The sequence below is a fragment of the Muscardinus avellanarius genome (assembly GCF_963383645.1).
Source record: "Muscardinus avellanarius genome assembly, chromosome: 3".
In the NCBI taxonomy this organism is placed as follows: Eukaryota; Metazoa; Chordata; class Mammalia; order Rodentia; family Gliridae; genus Muscardinus; species Muscardinus avellanarius.
This window is the reverse complement of record NC_137788.1, coordinates 97,862,585-97,884,153: the sequence shown is the minus strand read 5'-3', so window position 1 is coordinate 97,884,153 and position 21,569 is coordinate 97,862,585. Positions and strand designations below refer to the sequence as shown.

General features: G+C 42.8%; 1 protein-coding gene across 1 annotated transcript in view; it reads left to right on the top strand.

Moving 5' to 3' along the window:
• The window catches only part of SORT1 (sortilin 1), a gene marked incomplete at its 3' end in the record, with an annotated part of 94,530 nt that overhangs the window by 64,103 nt on the left and 8,858 nt on the right, over positions 1–21,569 (top strand). The window contains exons 11-19 of the mRNA XM_080691488.1: positions 1,476–1,582; positions 8,180–8,282; positions 8,612–8,780; positions 9,602–9,792; positions 12,394–12,583; positions 16,916–17,032; positions 19,722–19,830; positions 20,869–20,967; positions 21,441–21,547. Of these exons, the coding sequence (XP_080547614.1) occupies positions 1,476–1,582; positions 8,180–8,282; positions 8,612–8,780; positions 9,602–9,792; positions 12,394–12,583; positions 16,916–17,032; positions 19,722–19,830; positions 20,869–20,967; positions 21,441–21,547 (1,192 nt within the window). The remainder of the gene's footprint in view (positions 1–1,475; positions 1,583–8,179; positions 8,283–8,611; positions 8,781–9,601; positions 9,793–12,393; positions 12,584–16,915; positions 17,033–19,721; positions 19,831–20,868; positions 20,968–21,440; positions 21,548–21,569) is intronic.

Sequence of the window (21,569 nt, the reverse complement as noted above, 5' to 3'; positions counted from 1 at the left end):
TGCATTGTAGTAATACATCTTAATGGGGTATAAGATGGTAGAGGCATACAAGCTCATATCACCTGACTAGCCCTTAACCAGTTCCCACCCCATTCCCTCCCTCCTTCTCATGTTTGGCTTAGTGATTGACTTTGATTTGTTTGAATGCACATCACGTACATTAGGGAATTTTCCTCTTCCTGCGCTCCCATTCCCTTAGGTTGCCTTATTTGTTCACCTATAGTTTCTCCTTTGCCTAGAGTAACTTACTTATTTACTGTGTCTAGTGCTTGTCTCACCCTACTGGAATGCATATTTCACAAGATACATTGTCTGTTTTGTTCACTAGTATGTTCCCAAATGCTAATAATAATTTTCACTTAGTGGACTCTCAGTAAATATTTGTTGAATAAAGTAATCTTCCTTGACTTGCTTTCTTATTTTATATTCCTTGAAAAACTTAAAGCATACTATCTTTGAATTTAAATGTACAACAGTTTATATCATTGAAAATAGAGAATGAGGAAAAGAAGAAGAAAAAGAAAAGATGTAAGAATAATAATATATTGGGTTTTAGAGAAATAGCAATTGGAAATTATTTATCCAGATTTAAACACACATATTTAAATCTTAAGAGTCCCTAAAATAAGCCTGGTGTTATAGACTTGTCTAAGTAAAGTTTAGGTTGTCTTCCCATAGTAGATTTTCCTTCTAAGGCATCAAACAAGGAAGGAGAATGGACATTAGCCTGTTTGTGTTGGTCAGGAATTTAAATGTATTAGCTTCCTGTTGCTGTAACACAACACCTGAGGAAATCTGCTTATAAAGACAAAACATTTGTTTTGGCTTACAGTTGTGGAAATGTCAGTCTATGTTCAGTTATACCTATTGCTTCTGGACTTGTAGCAGTTCTTGATGAGAAGAGCATGTGATGGAGAAACCCTTTCACCTCAGAGAGAGAAGAAGAAGGGACAAGGTTCCCAATATACCTTTCAAGGGCACACCCCAGTAACTTAACTTTCTCCTACTAGGCCCCACCTCTTAAAGGTTTCACCACTTCCCAGTAGTCCATGGGCTAGTGACCAAGTATTTAACTTGGAAAAACATTTAAGACCCAAACAGTAGCATAAAAGTTATCATTATTAAATAGTATCAACCTCAAGGGTCAGGGATATAGTTCAGTGACAGAGCACTTGTCTAGCATGCTCAAAGTCATGGGTTCAGCACTGCCAAAGAACAAACAAACAAACACAAATCAGAATATCAGCCCCAGATGATTTTTGGAATTAATTTGCTCCTGTTAGGCTAGTAAGCCTTCATCAAATCTCATTTAAAGTGCTGCTCAGTTACTCACCAACACTGAGCCATTTTTGTAAGGTGTTAAAACTTAAGACTCAAGATTTAAATAGTGTTAGGTGGCCTCATAAGAGTTGTGCAGTGACTTTAATTGGGTGCTTCCTGTGTATCTGGCTTATGGTCATTCTTTTCTTGTTCAGATAATTCTATCCAGACAATGATCACTTTTGACCAAGGAGGAAGGTGGACGCACCTGCAAAAGCCTGTAAATAGCGAGTGCGATGCTACAGCAAAAAACAAGAATGAGGTTTGTTTACGCCAGTCGTATGTATGTGAAGAAAAGCAGCTGGTCAGCTCTGCTCTGACCAATGCTCAGTTTTTTAATAATAAAGTTTTATACTACATTAGGGTCTACAACTTAAGATGGAAATTTTGGAAATGATAATAATGAAATTAACTTTGGAAAATAGGAACTGCAGAACTGTCAATATACTACAGTTATTTGTTTTTCAGAGAGCAAATTTGAGGGCTAACAGTTGGCTGTGTTAAACTGCGAAATGAAAGCAGAGTGAACAGGTGTGCTGGTGATTAGTTAGGGGTCATCATGGCAGCTACAAAGCCTTAGAAATCCTACAAAGAGCCAAAGAGCAGCCATTTATTTGTCAGCATGCAACACTACACCAGACAGAAACAAAAGGAAGAGCATCCAGCTTCCTTCCCCTCTGCCTGGTTCACTGAAGTAGCCAGTGAGCTGGTGCCTGGGAAGGTAGGCCTCTGAGGGCCTGGAGCTAGAAATGCCAAGGGCTATTTTGAAAATCCCAGATGCCGGGGTTGGCAGGCCTTGACAGACAAGAGGAGAAAAGAACAGATTTTGAGAAGAACTTGAGGGACACTGGGAATTCCTTTTAAAAAAAAAAATACCATGCTGCTAGCTGACACAGTGATGCATGCTTATAATCCCAGTGTTTGGGAGGCTGAGATGGGAGGATCCCAGGTTCAAAACCAGCATGCAGTAACTTAACGCATAAAAAACAAAATAGGGCTGCACTGTAGCTCAGAATTAAAACCCTGGGTTCAGTCCCCAGTACCACACACATGCACATGGACATGGACACACACACACACACGCACATACACAACACACAAGCACAAAATGGCTGTGCTGGCTCCTAAGCTGTCTCAAAGAAGACCTGCTGCTGACATGCGCTCTGCTTTTCTAGACTGGGTATTTTGTTTAAGAGCTTCAAATGGCATGAGAAAGTATACCCATGACACCCAGCACCTTCTCTCTCCACCTCTGTGAGTGCTGTTAAGCCTTCCTCCTCCTCACCCTTTGGTGCTGCGCGCCCTTCCCCGCCCTCGCCTTCTCCTGAGGCCTTTCATTTGCCTTGCCACCTTCAGGCTCCCATGCCCCTCTCTTCCCAGGGCTCCTCATGGCTCCCTCCTCCTGTGAGCATAGTCTGTGCCTCCAACCTTGCTTGTGCCTGTCTGTCATCACTGCTTCTCTGACTTTGACACACTTGCTGTAACCCCTGCACCCTGCATATTTGAGTATTTTGTTGAGGATTTTTGCATCTATGTAGTCAGAGAGATTAGCCAGTAATTTCCTTTTCTTGTAGTATACTTATCTGAATTTGGTAGCAAGGTAATGCTGGCCTTATAAAATGATTTTGGAAGTGTTTCCTCTTCTTCAGTTTTTGGGAAGAGGTTGAGAAGTGTTGATGTTGATTTTTCTTTCAAGAATACTTGGTAGAATTCACCAATGAGGCCATTAGTTTGTCCTAAGCTTTTCTTTGTTGGAAGGTTTTTGATTATGGATTAATTCCCGTTATTCCTAATGTTCTGTTTAGATTTTCTATTTCTTCATGATTCAATTTTGGTAGGTTATATGTGTCTGAGAACATATCCATTTCTTCAAGACTATCCAGTTTGTTGGCGTACAATTGTTTGTAGTAGTCTCTTATGATCTTTTGTATTTCCGCGGCATCTGTTATAATGACTTCTTTTTTATTTCTGATTTTGTTTCTCTCTTTTTTTCCTAGTCTAGCTAAACATTTGTAGAATCTTTTAATCTTTTAAAAAAAACAACTATGCTCGCTTTGGCAGCACATATACTAAAATTGGAATGCTATAAAGATTAGCATGTCCCCTGCACAAGAATGACACACAAATTCATGAAGCACTCGATATTTTTGGAACAACTCAGCAACCCATGAATTTGAGAATCTCCCCAATTTAATGAAACCATTAGAGAGTAAGAAAACATTGGGACAAAAATGTTTTCTTTTTGAAGATTTCTGGCTTTATTTTATATTACTTTGGCATGAACTATATTTTCAAAATGGCTTTTGTTTTTGTTTTTCTTGGGAAGTTTTATTGTGAGTTTTTCTCATTATGAAGCAAACTTTATTTTCTCCACCATGCTTTATGTGATAATATTTAAAATTGATATGAGTTTTTATGTCACAAGACTGATCTATTAAGGAAGTAATTGAGACAGGCGTGGTGGCGCACATTTGTAATCCCAGTATTTGGGATGCTGAGAAGGAGTATCACAAGTTCATGGCCAGCCTCAGCTACTTAGTGAGGCCCTCTGCAACTTAGTGAGACCCTGTTTCAAAATCAAGAATAAAGGGCTAGGGGTGTGGCTCAGAGGTAGAATTCCCCTGGGTTCCATTACCAGTAACACACACACACACATGCACGCGCGCGCGCGCGCGCACACACACACACACACACACACACACACACAAACACACACAGTAATTGGCTTTTCTGAGTTGATTTTTTCATATTTTATAATTTTATTTATTTATTTATTTATTGCAGTACTGGGGATGGAACCCAGGGGCATTCTACCTCTGAGCTACATGCCCAGTTCTATTTTTATTCTTGATTTTGTAACAGGGTCTCATTGAGTTGCAAAGGGCCTCATTAAGTAGCTGAGGCTGTCCACGAACCATGATCCTCCTGTCTTAGCCTCCCAAATGCTGGGATTATAAGATTATAAGTGTGTGCCACCACACCCGGCTCGATTATCTTTATTTTAAAAATTATACTTGGAAAAAAACAACTCTTAGTTCTATTGATCTTTTATATTATCTTTCTAGTCTCTTTCACTTATGATTTCCTTCCTTCTGATAACATTGGGCTTAGTGTGTTCTACTTCTGGTTCCTTAAGGTATAAAAGTAGGCATTTGAAATCTTTTCCTTTTCTCTATGTAGGCTTTCATTGCTATAAACTGCCCTCTTGCTGGGCGTGGTGGCACATGCTTGTAATCCCCGCGCTTGGGAGGCTGAGACAGAAGGATCACACGGGTTCGAAGCCAGCCTCAGCTACTTAGTGAGGCTCTCAGCAACTTAGTGAGACCCTGTTTCCAAATAAATATTTTTAAAAAAGGTCTGGGAGTATAGCCCAGAGGTAGAACGCCTCTGGGTTCCTCCCCCAGTACTACCAAAAATAAATAAATAAACTACCCTCTTAAACTGCCTTTGCTGCATCTCCTAAATTTGGGTATGTTGTGTTTCCATTTTCATTTATATCAATATATAGTCTGATTTTCCTCCTGTTTCTTTTTTGAGCCCTTGGTTGTTGAAGAGATGTTGCTTAATAATTTTTCAATTTTCTTCCTGTTACTGATTTCTAATATCATAGTGTTATAGTTGGAAAATATACTTAAGGTGATTTTAGTCTTTTTTAATTTTTTAAGATTTGTTCTGTGGCACACTCTATGATCTAGCCTGGAGAATATTCTGTATACACTTGAAAAGAATGTGTATTCTGCTGCTCTTGGATAAATTGCTCTATGTCTGTTAACCATTTGGTCTATTATAGTGTTGTTCAAATCTGCTGTTTCCTTTATTGGTTTTCTGTCTGGCTGATATATCCCTTGTTCAAAGAAGAGAATCGAAGTCCCTTACTATTAATACATTGCTGTCTACTTCTCCCTTAAGTTCTATTAATATTTGTTTTGTATTTATATAGGTATTCCTATAGTGAGTGCACATATATTTACAATTGTTCTATCTGGTTGAATTGATACCTTTATCACTACATAATGACCTTCTTTATTTCTCATGCAGTTTTTTACTTAATCTCTTTTGTCTGATGTGAGTATAGCCACCCCTGTTCTCTTTTAGTGACCATTTGCATGAAATATCTCTTCATGTTACCACTTTCAGCCTGTGTGTCCTTACACAGAGTCCTTTACTAACTGGCTTCAGCAGGAAAAACTCTTCACCAGTCAGCCCATCCAAATAATCTGGATGGGCCAGTTGGTAGGGTCCATAGGTGGGCAGACCTTGTACCTTGGTTTCATGTGGGTTGGGCTTGGAGTCCAGGCTCACAGGTGGGGTGCCTGGAATCTGTGGGCACCACCTTGACATAGGCCTGGCACTTGGGACCTTGAGTACAACTAGAGCAGGTTTCTTAAATATAGGACTGGTCTGTATTTTGAATCATCACATCTTTCACATTGTCTGAAATATATCAGGTGTTCACCACATTTATTTTTGGCGAGTTATATTTTAAACATTGGTCAGAGGTTTTGGTGTAATGCAGGAGTAAAAAAAAAATTAAGATGGGTTACCAAAGAGAAAATAAACTAATATAGCCAGGTCTGGGGCACAGGCTTGTAATTCCAGTACTGGGAGGCTGAGACAGGAGTATCACAGGTTCATGGTCAGTCTCAGCAGCTTAGGCTCTCAGCAACTTAGTGAGACCAATTTCAAAATAAGGAATAAAAAATAGGGCCGAGAATGTAGCTTGGAGGTAGAATGCCCTTGAGTTCCATCTTGAGTACCACAAAAACAACAACAACATCAACAAATAAACTAATACATTCCAGAATCAAGAGCATCCCACTTAGCCTACAACTCAACTGCAAAAAATCCCAAATAACCAAAATTTTAAAATGGGCATTTCTCCAAAGAAGATATACAAATGTCTACCAAGCATATGAAAAGATACTCTACATCACTAGTTTTTAAAAAATGCAAATCAAAACTACAGAATATCTCATACACATTAGGCTGGCACTGTTAAAATAATAATAAATGTTGGCAAAGATGTGGAAAAATACACTTATACACTATTGCTTATACACTATTATACACTATTGCTGAGAATGTAAAATGATTTAGCTATACACTAAATATACACCTTATACACTATTGCTGAGAATGTAAAATGATTTAGCTAGTTTAGCAAATAGTATGGTAATTCTTCAAAAGAAAAATAGAATTACCATATCCATCAATTTTAATTCTTTGTATGTGTGTACATACATATATATCATACATACATACCTACATATGCACATTATATATAATGTATATTTATATATACTTACGTATATATGTATATTTGAAAGCAGGGTATTGAAAAGCTATGCACACCTATATATATTATTCACAGTAGCCAAAAGTTGGAAGCAATTCAAGTGTTTATAAACAGATAATGAAGTAATAAAATGTAATACATAAACATATGTGTACCCACACACATGCAACAGAGGATCATTATTCAGCCTTAAAAAGAAAGAAATTTCTGCCAGGTATGGTGGCACATGCCTATAAACCCAGTACTTGGGAGGCTGAGACAGGAGGATCACAGGTTCAAGGCTAGCATCAGCAACTTAGTAAGAGCCTGTTTAAAAATAAAAAGTAAAATAGGACTGTGGGTGTAGCTTGGAGTGTTAATGCCCCTGGGTTCAATCTGTAGCACTACAAAAAAAGAAAGGATATTCTGACATACACTGTGGTATAGATGAACCTTTAGGTTGTGTTGTTACACACACCATTTACAAAAAGACAAGAACGAGCTGGTGCAGCACCACACCTGTGGTTCCAGTGTATAGGAGGCTGAGACCGGAGGGTTGCAGATTCAAGACATTCATCAGCAAATAGTGAGACTCGGCAACCTAGGGAGACCCTGTTTCAAAATAAAAGTAAAAAATAGGGCTGGAGTGGAGTTCAGAGGTAGAATGCCTCTGTGTTCAATCCCTAGCACACACACACACACACACACACACACACACACACACACAAAAGTAAAGACAAACTGGCACACACTTGTAATCCCATCATTTGGGAGGCTAAGCCAGGAGGATTGCGGCTTGTTGCCAGCCTCAGCTACTTAGTGAGGCCCTCTGCAATTCAGTGAGACTCTGTTTCAAAATAAAGAATAAAAAAAATAGGGCTAGGGGTGTAGCTCGGAGGTAGAATGCCCCTGGGTTCCATCGCCAGTACTGATAGATAGATAGATAGATAGATAGATAGATAGATAGATAGATAGATAGGCAGGCCAGCCAGGTGTGGTGTTGCATGCTTGTAATCCCAGCATTTGGGAGGCTGATACAGGAGGGTTGTGGTTTGCAGACTGTGTCAGCTACTTAGTGAGGTCCTCTGCAACTCAGTGAGACCCTATTTCAAAATAAAGAATAGAAAATTGGGCTGAGGTGTAACTTGGAGGTAGAATGCCTCTGGGTTCCATCCCCAGTTCTGGAAAAGAATAAATAAATAAAGACAAATACTGTATAATGTCATTAGTATGAGATGTCTAGAGTAATCAGATTTACAGAGACAGACAGCAGCACAATAATGGTTATCAAGGGTGTGGGGAGGGAGAAGTCAATTATTCCTTAAGGGGTGATAGTTTCAGTGTTGCAAGATGAGAAAGTTCTGAAGATTGGTTACACAAATGTAAGAGAATACTTAACATTCTTGAAATATACACCTAAAAAGCTAAGGTGGTAAATTTTATGAAGTGTACTTTTTACCACAATTTTTAAAAAAAGACTATCCCCTGTGGTCTGGATTATTTAAAGCTTCCTGAGAAGGCTCTCTGAGATGAGTGAGGGCCTCAGTCCTTTGGTGCTAATCTGAGCTTGGTTTATTTCCACAGTGCAGCCTTCATATTCATGCTTCCTACAGCATCTCCCAGAAACTAAATGTTCCGATGGCTCCACTCTCCGAGCCCAATGCTGTGGGCATAGTGATCGCTCACGGTAAGGAGCCCTCCCTTGCACCATGAAGAGAAGCAGCTGAGCACGTGAGACCCAGCCACAGCCTTTGGGCCTGATTAAAATATAGCCCACTACAGATAGCTTTTGTAGTCCTTTGGCAGAATGTCTTGCATTAGAATGGTGCTTTGGGCCTTTCATAGACTCCCCTGAGAGAGCAGTGCTACTTCTCCCTTTTCGTAGCTTTCTTTTCTACTATAAGAAGCCTGCTGGGAAATACTCAGGATAAATGCATTCACCATTGTTCTTTTGTCAGTAAATCCTCTCTGTTTCATTGCCAGTTTATGCTGATGAGATGGCGGATTGTGTTGCAGGTAGCGTGGGGGATGCCATCTCAGTGATGGTCCCAGATGTGTACATCTCAGATGATGGGGGTTACTCCTGGGCGAAGATGCTAGAAGGACCCCACTATTACACCATCCTGGATTCTGGAGGCATCATTGTGGCCATTGAGCACAGCGGCCATCCTATCAATGTGATTAAGTATGCATGAGCTCAGCTCCACACACACTATCTGCATACAGGGCATCTTGGAAATGTTCTTCAGTTTATTGGAGGGAAAGTTGCCAACCATAATTCAAACTTTACATTCTATAAAACTGGAGGGAAGGTTCTAGAAGGGATTGTGTTTAGAGCAACTCAGACTAAATGGCATTAATTTTTCTTTGATTCCCTTTGGCTAACACATTTTGTCAGTTTTTAAAAACATTCTTTCAGTTGGGCGTGGTGGTGCATGCTTGTAATCCCAGTATTCGGGAGGCTGAGATAGGAGGATCGTGGTTTGTAGACAGCCTCAGCTACTTAGTGAGGCTCTTTGCAACTTAGTGAGACCCTGTTTCAAAATAAAGAATAAAAAAAAAACTAGAGCTGGGGGTGTAGCTCGAAGGTAGAATGCCCCCTGGGTTCTATCCCCAGTACTACAAAAAATAAACAAAATTAAAAAAATATTCTTTCATCCAGGCATGGTGGTGCTTGCCTATAATTCCAGTACTTGAGGGGCTAAGACAGGAGGATCACAGGTTCAAGGCCAGCCTCAGCTACTGAATGAGGCCTTCCGCAACTTAGACCCTGTTTCAAAAAGTAAAGAATAAAAAATAGGGGTGGGGATGTAGTTTGGAAGTAGAATGCCCCTGGGTTTAATCCCCAGTACTGAAAAAAAATTTTTTTTGAAAGTCAATGTGAGTTGGGAAGCTCACATAAGCACATGGGCTTCCTCTGGTTGGGGTCACATAGCCAGAGTGTGAGCCTGACATTCCCAGCACACACTGGTCCTCTGTCATGGTCTTTCTCCATTGTGATTCCAGGTTCTCCACAGATGAAGGTCAGTGCTGGCAAACCCACACGTTCTCCAGGGACCCCATCTACTTCACTGGCCTCGCTTCGGAACCCGGAGCCCGCTCCATGAACATCAGCATTTGGGGATTCAGAGAGTCTTTCCTGACCCGCCAGTGGGTCTCCTACACCATCGACTTCAAAGACGTCCTCGACAGGAGCTGTGAGCGTCTCCTCTGATGTTTTCTACCACAGACTTGTCTGCTCTCTTTCCTAAATAATCCCTTCAGTTTAATTTCTCTTAGCTGAGATAAACAAACACACATGTAGATGAAGAGAGATGGAAGATGTTCCAGACCAGTGGGATATCTGCTTTATCATAGCAGAAAAGCAGTTTCTTTCTTGGCATTAGCTCTCACTATCTAAAAGAAATACCTAAAGTATCCTATCAGCTACATTATAAAAGTTTTAAAAAGAAAGGTGAAATGCATTTTAGTGATAAAATTATCTTTACATATCAAAAACATTATCATTTCAACTTATAGGATATCTTATAAGACATTTTACACCAGGCGTGGTGGCGCACATTTGTAATCCCAGCACTTGGGAGGCTGAGGCAGGAGGATCGCACAGGTTCAAAGCCAGCTTCAGCTACTGAGTGAGACACTGTTTCCAAATAAAGTACAAAATAGGTCTGGGAGTATAGCCTGGAGGTAGAAAAGCCCCTGGGTTCCACTCCCAGTAACACACACACACACACACACACACACACACACACACACACACGACACTTACATTTCTTTTTTCTAAGTCTTTGAAATCTAGTATATTGTTATTCCACACTTAATAGCAAGTTTCAGCCAAACCAGCCATATGTGGCTAGGGCTACATCTAGAACAGTGTAGTTTTGCACAGTAGGAGAGATCACTTGTATCTTTTATGAGTCTATTTTCCTAACTTAGAAGAATAGTCCATAGGTGCATTTGTCTAAAATGATTTTATGACATTTCAGGGGTCTTCACCCCTGCATAGGCAAGTGCAGTAGAACCATGGAAGAAGAAAGTGTTTGCAAAGATTCGAATTGATTATGTCACTTCTCACAATGTTGATATGAGGAAGTTTTCACGCAAAGATTTTTGGCATAAATGTTGATCTCTTTGAGGCTCTAGAAAAGACATTGAGCAGGTAGAAAGCCCCACTCTGATCTCTTCAGAGATCTCTGACATTATAAGGCCCAAAAAGTTACTTCAAACAAGATTGACAATATTCTACATGATTCCACACAACACAAGCAAACCCAGACCCAGTGCCAAAGATGCTGATGTTACGCTTAGAAATATAAAGAACAAAAGAAAACACTGGAAAGCTGGTTGCAGTTGTGCACATCTGTAAAATCTCACTTACTTGGGAGGTCGAGGCAGGAGGATCACAGGTTGGAGGCTTCAGCAACTTAGTGAGACCTTATCTCAAAATAAAAAATGAAAAGGAGCCAGGCATGGTGGTGCACGCTTGTAATATCAGCACTTGGGAGGCTGAGACAGGAGGATCCGGCTTCATGGCCAGGGCCAGCTACTTAGTGAGGCTCTCAGCAACTTAGTGATGCCATTTACAAATAAAATATAAAATAGGTCTGGAAGTGTAGCCTGGAGGTAGGAAGCCCCTGGGTTTCATTCCCAGTACCACCAAAAAAAAAAAAAAAAAGGAAAGGGCTGAGAATATAGCTCAGTTGTTGAGTGCCCCTGGGTTCAATTGCTGCTTCCCCTACACACACACACACACACACACACACACACACACCCAACACCACACACACACCCAACACCACACACACACACACACACACACACACACACACACACACACGAGAAAAGGTGACCTGGAGTTATATGCTGGTATAATACAAAGACTAAAACTTTCAAGACATTTTGGTTAGATTTTGGCCCTGTTAGACTGAGTTATGGGCCTGTTTCCTTAGAGCATTAACTCAGTTACTCCTGAGGAAGCAGAGCTTACTTGTCTACATAATGCTTAAATATGATTTAAACGCTGAGGGCCATTTATCATCTAAATCATTAAAGAGGCTATAAAGAAGCTGGCTTGAGTTTCCCCCACAGCAGACAATCCAGACAGTTATCCCTAACGTTTAACGTTATTAAGAGATTTGTTAAGCACCTGTTCCCTAACAGGCTCTGTACTGATCTTCATATCCTGAAGGATAAAAACTTAATCCACAGTCTTTAGGTTATAGCCTTTGAGTTGTTTGTCCGGAGCAAATGATAACAGCATACCAAGCTAGGAATGTCAACAATCCACATTTGAGAGCTGGTCAACTAGAGATAGAAACCAAGAAAGAGGCCATTTTCCCTTATGTTTGAAGCAAGCTAACACACAGCAAAACCAAGGCTGTGCTCTTGACTAGTTAGTACCTTACTAACTAAACAAAGAGTCTGGAAGTAAAAGACATCTGGTACAGCTCCTGCACACTGGAGGCAATAGGTGAACAAGACAGACAGCAGCCCCTCTATTTGGAAGGGACTCTAGATAAAGCTGCCCTATTGAGCTTCTCAATTCAAAACAAACAAGGTCTTTCGTAATCCTCAAATGGATGGTGAGTTGGAAACAACTTTCTTTTGGCATGAGGAAATGCAATTGCTGGTAGACTCTAGACCAGTGGAACTTTTTGTTTGCAATTCCCAATTGGAGCAATAAATTGAGTCAGACATTCTCATCTTCCCCCTCCTCCTCCTTCCCAGGGCCTGGCAGCTGCTTCCCAGGGGTGGTCTCTGTGCTGTGCAGTTTCCTGACCTGTCTGTGTATCCTTTAGGTGAAGAGAAGGACTATACCATATGGCTGGCGCACTCTACAGACCCTGGGGATTATGAAGATGGCTGCATTTTGGGCTATAAGGAACAGTACCTACGGCTGCGCAAGTCATCCGTCTGTCAGAATGGCCGCGACTATGTTGTGACAAAACAGCCGTCCATCTGTCCCTGCTCCCTGGAGGACTACCTCTGGTATCAGCTCTCCTAAGGCCTCTCGGTCATCCCCTGTCCCATTGAGAAGGATGTGAAAAATACTGAAACCTTTTTCCCAAGAGTGGAGAACTGCTGCTTCTTATCAAGAAAATTGAGGCAGAGAGAGGGAACCAGAACTTTACATAATTGTATAGATACTTTAGTCATACTCAACATTTAATCATTGAGAAGAATCAACAACAACTCCCAAAATCCTGAGTTGGCAATTGTAGGAAGAAAAGTTATATAAAAAGGAAGAGAATATTCTGGGCATGATGGCGCACACTTGTAATCCCAGCTTTTGGGAGGCTGAGACAGGAGGATTGCAGTTTGCGGACAGCCTCAGATACTTAGTGAGGCCTTTGCAACCCAGTGAGACCCTGTTCCAAAATAAAAAGAATAAAAAATAGGGCTGGGGTGTATCTCAGTGGTAGAATGTCCCTAGGTTCCATTTCCAGTACCGGACAAAAAAAAAAGAATAAAACAAAAACTACAAAATGACAAGACAAATGCACCAAGAAATGTATTGTGGGGATAGAGAGGAAATTGGACTTCTCTGAGCAGCCTGATGGTTTGAGTGCAGCAGTCAGGGCACTAGGTTTTGCCTTCTTGCAAGACTGAGCCAAAGAAATTGTGGTTTGGTCCAGAGACTGGAGGTGACATCAGTATTTCATGGTCCCTGTGTCCTGTCGAGGTCTAGAAGCCATTGAGGAGGACTTTCTGCAGTTCAGGACTGTCCAGGTTTGAGGTCCAATTGGTTGGCTGGCATAAGGTTAGTTGACCAGATAAAAAGACAAGGGAGATACCAGGCGTGGTGGCGCACGCTTGTAATCCCCGCGTTTGGGAGGTGGAGATAGGAGGATCGCACAGGTTCAAAGCCAGCCTCAGTGGCTTAAGAGACTCTGTTTCCGAATAAAATATTTTAAAAAATAGGTCTGGGAGTGTAGCCCGGAGGTAGAATGGCTTCCAGGAACCCCAGTACCACCAAAATAATTTTTAAAAAACGGACAAGGGAGTCACTGTGTATATAAATGAGGTAATTTTAGGGCCAAGAAAAAAAATAAAAAAGACAGCTTCACATCACAGGTAATAATCTTGGGGAACTTGTTATTAGCTATGGATCCTGACAGGAGGTAAAAGTGGATCCTAAAAAATTTGGATCAAAAAGCAGATAGCTAGCCAGGTATGGTGGTGCATGCTTGCAATCTCACTACTTGGGAGGCTAAGACAGGAGGATGCCAATTCACAGCCTCAGCTACTTAGTGTGGCCCTTAGCAACTGAGTGAGACCTTGTATCAAAATAAAGAATACAACACTGCATGCTTGTAATCCCCATGCTTGGGAGGTGGAGACAGGAGGATAATGCAGGTTCAAAGCCAGCCTTGCTGGCGTAAGAGACCCTGTTTCCAAATAAAAATATAAACTAGGTCTGGGAGTGTAGCCTGGAGATAGAAGGGTTTCCAGGAACCCCGGTACCACTGAAAAAATAAAAAATACAAAACAGAGCCATCTGCCTCTGAATTACATCCCAAGCCTTATTTTTTAATTCTTTGAAATAGGGTCACACTAAGTTGCAGAGGGCCTCACTAAGTAGCTAAGGCTGGCCACAACCATCAATCTTCCTGTCTCAGCCTCCCAAGTACTGGGATTACAAGCATGCGCCACCACGCCCAGCTTAATGATTTATAGTTTTGGTTCCACCATTAAATCCAAACTCCTTGAGAATATATTATTTTTTATAATAATATGGTGCTCATGATAGCTAACATTTGTTGAGCACCAGCTCTGTAGCCAGAATTGCCCTAAGCAATTTACATTGGCCTTTTAACAGGTTGTAACTAGCTGACCCTTGGGAAGTGGCCAAGCTGAGATGTAAAGCCAGATTGCTTGACAAACGGGTCCTTTATAACTGAGCAGGATACTTTCCCTGAAACTGTGGAATGAATACCTAAAATTCTTACCTGAAATTTCCCCTGCTGTCGGAGGGGTGGCGGCCATTGCTTCCTTTGTTCTTGCTGCCCTGTCTATGCCCCAGATGGCCACTGGAGGCCTGCTATGCATGGGGCAGTGCAGAGTGGTGATGAAGACTTTACACTTTCCTGCTTAAGACCAACATCATTATGATGCAAAACAGAAGGTGGTAGGTGCCATGTGGGTGTAGAGAAGGGAGAGAGACACTATCTGAGCTGAGAGGAGGTAGGTCCCAGGCCTCTTGAGGTGGCGGCTGAGCTGAGTGCTGATCATCCTTTAACTGTGTGCATCTGGGAAGAAGGTGGGTCACTAAAGCCGTGAACTGCTGTGAGCCCAGACACCCAGCAGCCCATCCAAGGAAGGCTATGCTCGACCACAGTGTGCCCTATGACTGAGGGAAGCCTGAGTAGGCAAGAAAAGGAAGCGAGCAGGGGCCAGATGGAGGGTGCTCAGGCGATCTCCCGCTTCAGTGGTGGAAAGGAAGGCCATATCGTGCACACATAGGGAAGTGCTAAGGAGGGGCCGGCACATAGGAAAAGCGTACTAGGTTTTGACTGTTTTACTCCTTTGAGGCTCTGTCAGCATAATTAGGTGATGGTATCCAGCAGACACTTGGAAAAGCAGGATTAGAGCCCAAGACAGAAGTAAAACCTGGACATTGAGTAATAACTACAAATAGTTATCATCACTAAGGAAGAGCAGACACAGAGGAAGTAAAGAATGAGTTAGAGAACCCTGAGGAAGCCTGAACTTACCAGTTAGGAGGAGAGGAGAAGGAGTAGTGGCCACAGAGACACGCGGGTGGAGCTCTGCCAAGGCCAGGGTGTGTAGGGGCACAGCAGCGTGTGCACTGAACAGGTAGGTGGCTTTGGTGAATGAGGCCAGAGGGGCTATGCTGGGCTTGGTGACTGGCCAGCCTCGGTGGACTCAATATTCATTTTAAGGACGCAGAAGGGGTTGAAGCCACCGTGCATGGGATAAAAAGTAAATCCATAAAAACCTAGAAAATAATTCTTTTTAAGAAACTGGGCTACAGTCGGGCACAGTGGCACATGCCTGTAATCCCAGTACTTGGGAGGCTGCGGCAGTAGAATTTCAGGTTCGAGGACATCCTCAGCAACTTAGCAAGACCCTCAGCAATTTATTATAAGACTTTGTTTCATAATAAAAATAAAAAAGGCTCAGAGTATAGCTCAGAGCCCTTGGGTTCAAACTCTAATGCCAAAGAAGAAAGAAAGAGAGAAAGGAAAGAAAAACAAAACTGAGCTAATTAAGGAAAGAAGGGTTAAGGAAGTAACTCCTAGGGCAGAGATATGTGTAGGCTAATGAAAAGCCACTAGCTGAGTAAAGAAGATCGATTGTCCTCGTACTGGATATGAACAAAGACCCATTGTGGGTAGGAAGAGAGGGATCAAGACCAAGGGTGCTCACATAGGGTCGGCCTTGGGGAAGAGGCAGGACATTATTGGAAAACACAGGGAAAGGAAAGCAGAGGAGATGGGATGGAGGGCAAGAACAGGTGTTTGCATTGAAGGCACAGAGAAGCTAAGAAGGATAGAAAAGGGCAAGACAGAAGTTTGACATTATATCATATCTTGCCCAAGGGCAAGATATGATAATTGGAAGTAGAGAAAAGAATTTTTAAATGTCCCTGGACTTAGAACTTTTTCTGATGCTATTGTTTCTGTGGTCTCTTTATCTTAGTTGTATGGGTTCCTACCCACTGTAAGCTATATGCAGTCCCTTCCCTTACCTGAGCTGTCTGCAGGACTCCCAGCCTCGGGCTTAGCTATGCTTGAATTGACTGGGCCTGTTCCATCACCTTTTTTTTTCCTTAGTGAAGTCCTCTCCATTATCTCTTTTCTACACTGATCAAGTTACTTAGCCTGCCATCACTATAACAAATACCTGAGATGATCAGTTTATAAAGAGAAAAGTCTGCGATGAGCTGTTATTGGGCGTGTGGTGATACAGCACTTCAAGGTGGAGGCACACAGCAGAGCAAAACTGCCTACCTTGTGGCTGAGAAGCAAAGGAGAGGGAGCGGAAGAGACCTGGCTCCCCAGTGGCCCTAAAAGCTCCCACTAGGCCCCAACTCTCAAAGGTCCCGCTACCTCCAAGAGTGCCACCCTAGGAGTCAAGCCTTTACCACATAGGCTCTGAGGAACACTTGGAACCCAAACAATAGCATAGACCTTCTTGAGAGATGTCACAGACCTTGCTTAGCTGCTAGCGCTTTCTACCCTGGAATACCCTAGACTGTAATATTAACCATCCTCTTCCTCATTACCTTCATTACTATTTACTGTCTTTTGAAAGCACCTTTGAAAGTTAATTTACCTTGTCTGTTGACTCTTGCAGTGATTTTGGCTACTTTCGACCAGAAAATGACTCCAAGTGTGTGGAGCAGCCAGAGCTGAAGGGGCACGACCTGGAGTTCTGCCTGTATGGAAGAGAGGAACACCTGACAACCAACGGGTGAGAGCCTTTCTCCCTGAACCATCAGCTCGCCCCACACAGATCCCGGGTGCTCAGGCGTTGGTGACAGTGCTGCCTGGTTGATCTTTCTGTGAGGATAGAACCTTCTGTCATCTGCTGTGTCCACATGGGCTGTTGACACTGCTGCAGCCAAGGAGCTGAGTTTCTCATTCAAATTCATTTCAATTTAAGTGTCCATAGAGCATCTTTGTACCACTATCAATGAGCTTGCTCTGGGTCTCAGTTCTTTGACACAGTCTCATAAGATGTGTCCCTGGCAGCAAGGGATAGAGATGCTTATTCTGCTCAAGCCCTGAAACTTCACAGAATATCTCCATGGACGTCCCCATCCCAGGCCTGAAGGACAGTGCAAAGCAGACCTGTTTTGCACACCACACAGTATGCCAATCCCTGAAAGAAGGAATTTTGCAGAAGAGAGTTTACTCACTCGGTGGCCAACTGTGTGGAAATGGAAAAACAAGTCTCAAATCTGCCTCCTTGAGGATAGGGTTTTGGGGCATTTATGAAATAAAGAAGCAGGTATTTAAGGCATGGGGAAAGTGATTGTAGGTAAGGTAATTAGTGGTTTGTGCATGCATGATCAGTCTTCATAGGTCTTCCGTAGGATGCATGTGCAGAAAATGGTGGTGTTATCTTGATCTGAGGGCAGAGTTTTGGGCCCTCTGATGTCAAAAGGTCATCCATCAAATCATAACAAAAAAAATCCTACAAAATGTCACCTATCACACACCCACACAGACTCCAGTGAAAAGTTGTGGTTTCAGCAAAAGCAACCTTCACGTCCCGAAAAGTGACCTCAGCAACGCTATCACAGTGACCCACACATCAGAGGCGTTGCTACATGCTGCTCAGCTTCATGACCTCCATAATTAGTGATGCGTGAAGGCAAGTGAAAAGCTGGGTGTGGTGGTGCACACTTGTAATCTCAGCACTCAGAAAGCTGACAGGAAGATCATGGTTCACAAACAACCTCAGCTACTTAGTGAGGTCCTTTGCAACTCAGTGAGACCCTGTTTCAAAAGAAAGAATAAAAATAGGGCTGGGGGTGTAGCTCGGAGGTCGAATGCCCCTAGATTCCATCCCCAGGGAAAAAAAAAAAAAAAAGCAAGGGAAGTGAAGCTGGGCGTGGTGGCACAGGTTTGTAATCCCAGCATTTGGGAGGCTGAGACAGGAGGATTGAGGTTTGAGAACAGCCTCAGCTACTTAGTGAGGCCATCCGCAACTCAATGAGACCCTGTTTCAAAAGACAGAATAAAAAATAGGGCTGGAGCCGGGCATGATGGCGCACGCTTGTAATCCCAGCATTCGGGAGGCTGAGACTGGAGGACTGCGGTTCGCGGACAGCCTCAGCTACTTAGGCCTTCTGCAACTCAGTGAGACCCGGTTTCAAAATAAAGAATAAAAAATAGGGTTGGGGGTGTAGCTCGGAGGTCGAATGCCCCTGGGCTCAGTCCCCAGTACCAGAAAAAAAAAAAAAAGTTAGTGAAGCTAGAGGCCTTGTTAAGTTTTTCCTTCAGCTTCGTAAGGATGAGCAACTTTTCTTTTTTCAAATCTTGTTACCAGGAAATAGGAAAGAGTCCAGGAATCCATCCTTGTATTCCACTAACAAAACTCTTTCCCTCATTACCTTTCTTCTTTCCTTCTTTTTCTCTCTCCCCCTCTCTTTGCAACTGAGGCATTTTGATATGAAAAAGTTTGTACTCACATATCTAATATGAACTGAACATTCATCATACACTCATTTAATTTTTTGGTTTGACCTTTTAGCAGATCTTTGTGTGTGTGTGTGTGGCAGGGAAAGGAGAGTAATGGGAATTGAAGCCAGGGACTTCTATCTCTGAGCTCCAACCCTATTTTATTTTTATTTTGAAACAAGGTCTTACTAGGTTGCAAAAGCCCTCATTAAATTACTCAGGCTATCCTTGGACCTACAGTCCCCTGTTTTAGCTTCCCAAGTACAGAAATTTGAACCTGCACAATCCTCCTGTCTCAGCCTCCCAAGTACTAGAATTACAAGTGTGCGCTACCATGCCTGGCATAGCAGAACTTTAATCAAAAAAAATTTTTTTTATTTTGGTACAGGCATATTGGCACAGGCCTGTAATCCCAGTACTTGGGGAGCTGAGACAAGAGTATCGCAGGTTTGAGGCCAGCCTCAGCAACATGGCCCCTATTTCAAAATATAAAAGGCTGGAAGTGAATGCCTCTGGGCTCAATCCCCAGCATAGTGTTATTATTAATATCATTGTTGTTCTCTTGTCATTATTGAGGCTTCTGTATAAGGAGACCCTCCTGCATCTGAATGAGTTGAGAGCACGATTTGTGATGGGCATCTCTTCTGTACTGGCACTAATGCATTAATGCTTCTTTACTAGCATTAAAGCTGCTTCCATTCTGTCATTTTTGGTTCAGGCCCACCTCTGGAGTAGCCACCACTGAAGTCAGGTTTGGGTAGACTTTGAGCAAATTGTTTTTCTCGAGGCTCCATATGCTTCGTGGCTTGCCATCTGTGAGGTCCTGCAACTCCTGCAGCAGCCAGTTCAGCACTCCACCAGGAGCACCATCACCCCAGCCTCTACCGCCAGTCACACACCTTTACTGGAGAACAGCAACCCCCCCACCCCCAGCAAGCACAAAACCCCGTGAACAAATCTGCTCTGCCTTCCAGGTACCGGAAAATTCCAGGAGACAGATGCCAAGGTGGGGTGAATCCAACTCGAGAAGTAAAAGACTTGAAAAAGAAATGCACAAGCAACTTTCTGAGTCCCCAAAAGCAGGTATGTTAAAATACATACAGTTTTTAGTATAAATATGATTTTATCTTTTGTCAGGAAAAATCAAGGCCATAGTATCAAGATTACTGCCAAACTTTCCCTGTGCACAGCAGAATACTAAGATGAAGGACAGGCCATGTGACCCAATAAACTCATCCTACTAAAGGCTCTTTTTGTTGGAGGGAAAAATCCCAGTGCTGGGGAGGCTCAGACAGGAGCATCACAGGTTTGAGGCCAGCCTCAGCACTTAGTGAAACCCTCTACAACTTGGCTAGACTATTTTTATTAAAAAAAAAAAAAAGGGCTAGGGTAGACTGTGCCTGAGTTCAATCCCAGTAATACACACACACACACACACACACACACACACACACACACACACAGGCATTCTATGAAGTTGTAAGTCTTAGAAGTCTTAGAAACACAGCTATGGAAATTTCTGAGTCACTTAGGAAACAGATTCAAGAACATTGATTATCAGTTTGTGACATATGCTTGTCTTGAAGTATTACATACACCCCACTAATGTGTACAATTACTGTATGTTAATCCAAAATTTTAAAAGTAATTAAGAAAAAAAAAAGAGTGGTGACTATAAAGGGCCACAGCCTGGAGTTGTGCCCAAGGGAAGACTGTAGGGTGGACCTTCATGCTGAGTCCAGCCAAACATACTCAGTGGAAAAACACACTGTGGCCATACCGGGCTGGTTTTGATTCAGATGCAGGCCAGGAGGGTGATTACAGAGTGTGGTGCTGAACGCTCTGGTTGGGATTTGGAGATATGGTGAAGCGGAAACCTCTTGCTAAAGAACCTGGGAGCAGCATGTGACTTGGGGAGATAAACTGTGGGCCCTGTGTCATCACCTGTAACAGGAGGGGTTGAGTGGGACATTCCAGTCGCCTCCTTTCCACTCATCTAAGGGGTGAGACCAATAGGGTGGGGTTAAGAAGAGTGCGTGGGTGTGTGTATTTGCAAGGGGGAGTTCCTCATCCTGGGCCCCTGGTGGCTGTCCTCAGAGTGTTGTGTGTGTGATTGCACAGGACTCCCGCCCACAGGGACACAGCTTGTCCCAGAATCCAGCTCCGCCTCCTCTTGGATACATTGAAAGCACACACTTCCTATCTCCCACCCAGAAGCAGGTAGGTTACACGCAAACACCGATGTGATAAGGTTTATTTGTAAACACATACCAACAGTTAAATAAAACCCTGAGTCTTGGTGCCTTATAATGGGCTACTTGGCACAGCACTGACGCAGCTTCTTCCCCAGCAATGGCCCTGTTCTAGCTTCATCAGCCCACTGTTGTCCTTGTCTCCCTTTCCTGTCCCAAGACTTGTAAACGGGATGTGGGACAGTCACAATGAACCATATTCTATGTAGACGGCTGCCAGGCTTCCACTGTGCCTTGGACAGTGGCGCTCCTGCGTCTGCGGCTTCCAGGCCTCGAGGTTCAGATCCCCTGTGTCTGGCCTGCTGCTCTCCTGGGGACACTGACATTCATCCTGGGGGTTGGAAAAGCACTACCATCAGGTGCCTCCGACTGTAGCTCACTCACAGCAGCCCTGAATATGCCTGCCTAAAAGCTTTTCTGTTTGTGTTTTAATTTATCAAGAACTCCAAGTCAAATTCTGTTCCAATTATCTTGGCCATCGTGGGATTGATGCTGGTGACAGTGGTAGCAGGAGTGCTCGTTGTGAAGAAGTACGTCTGTGGTGGAAGGTAAGGAAATGGAAGTGGGTCC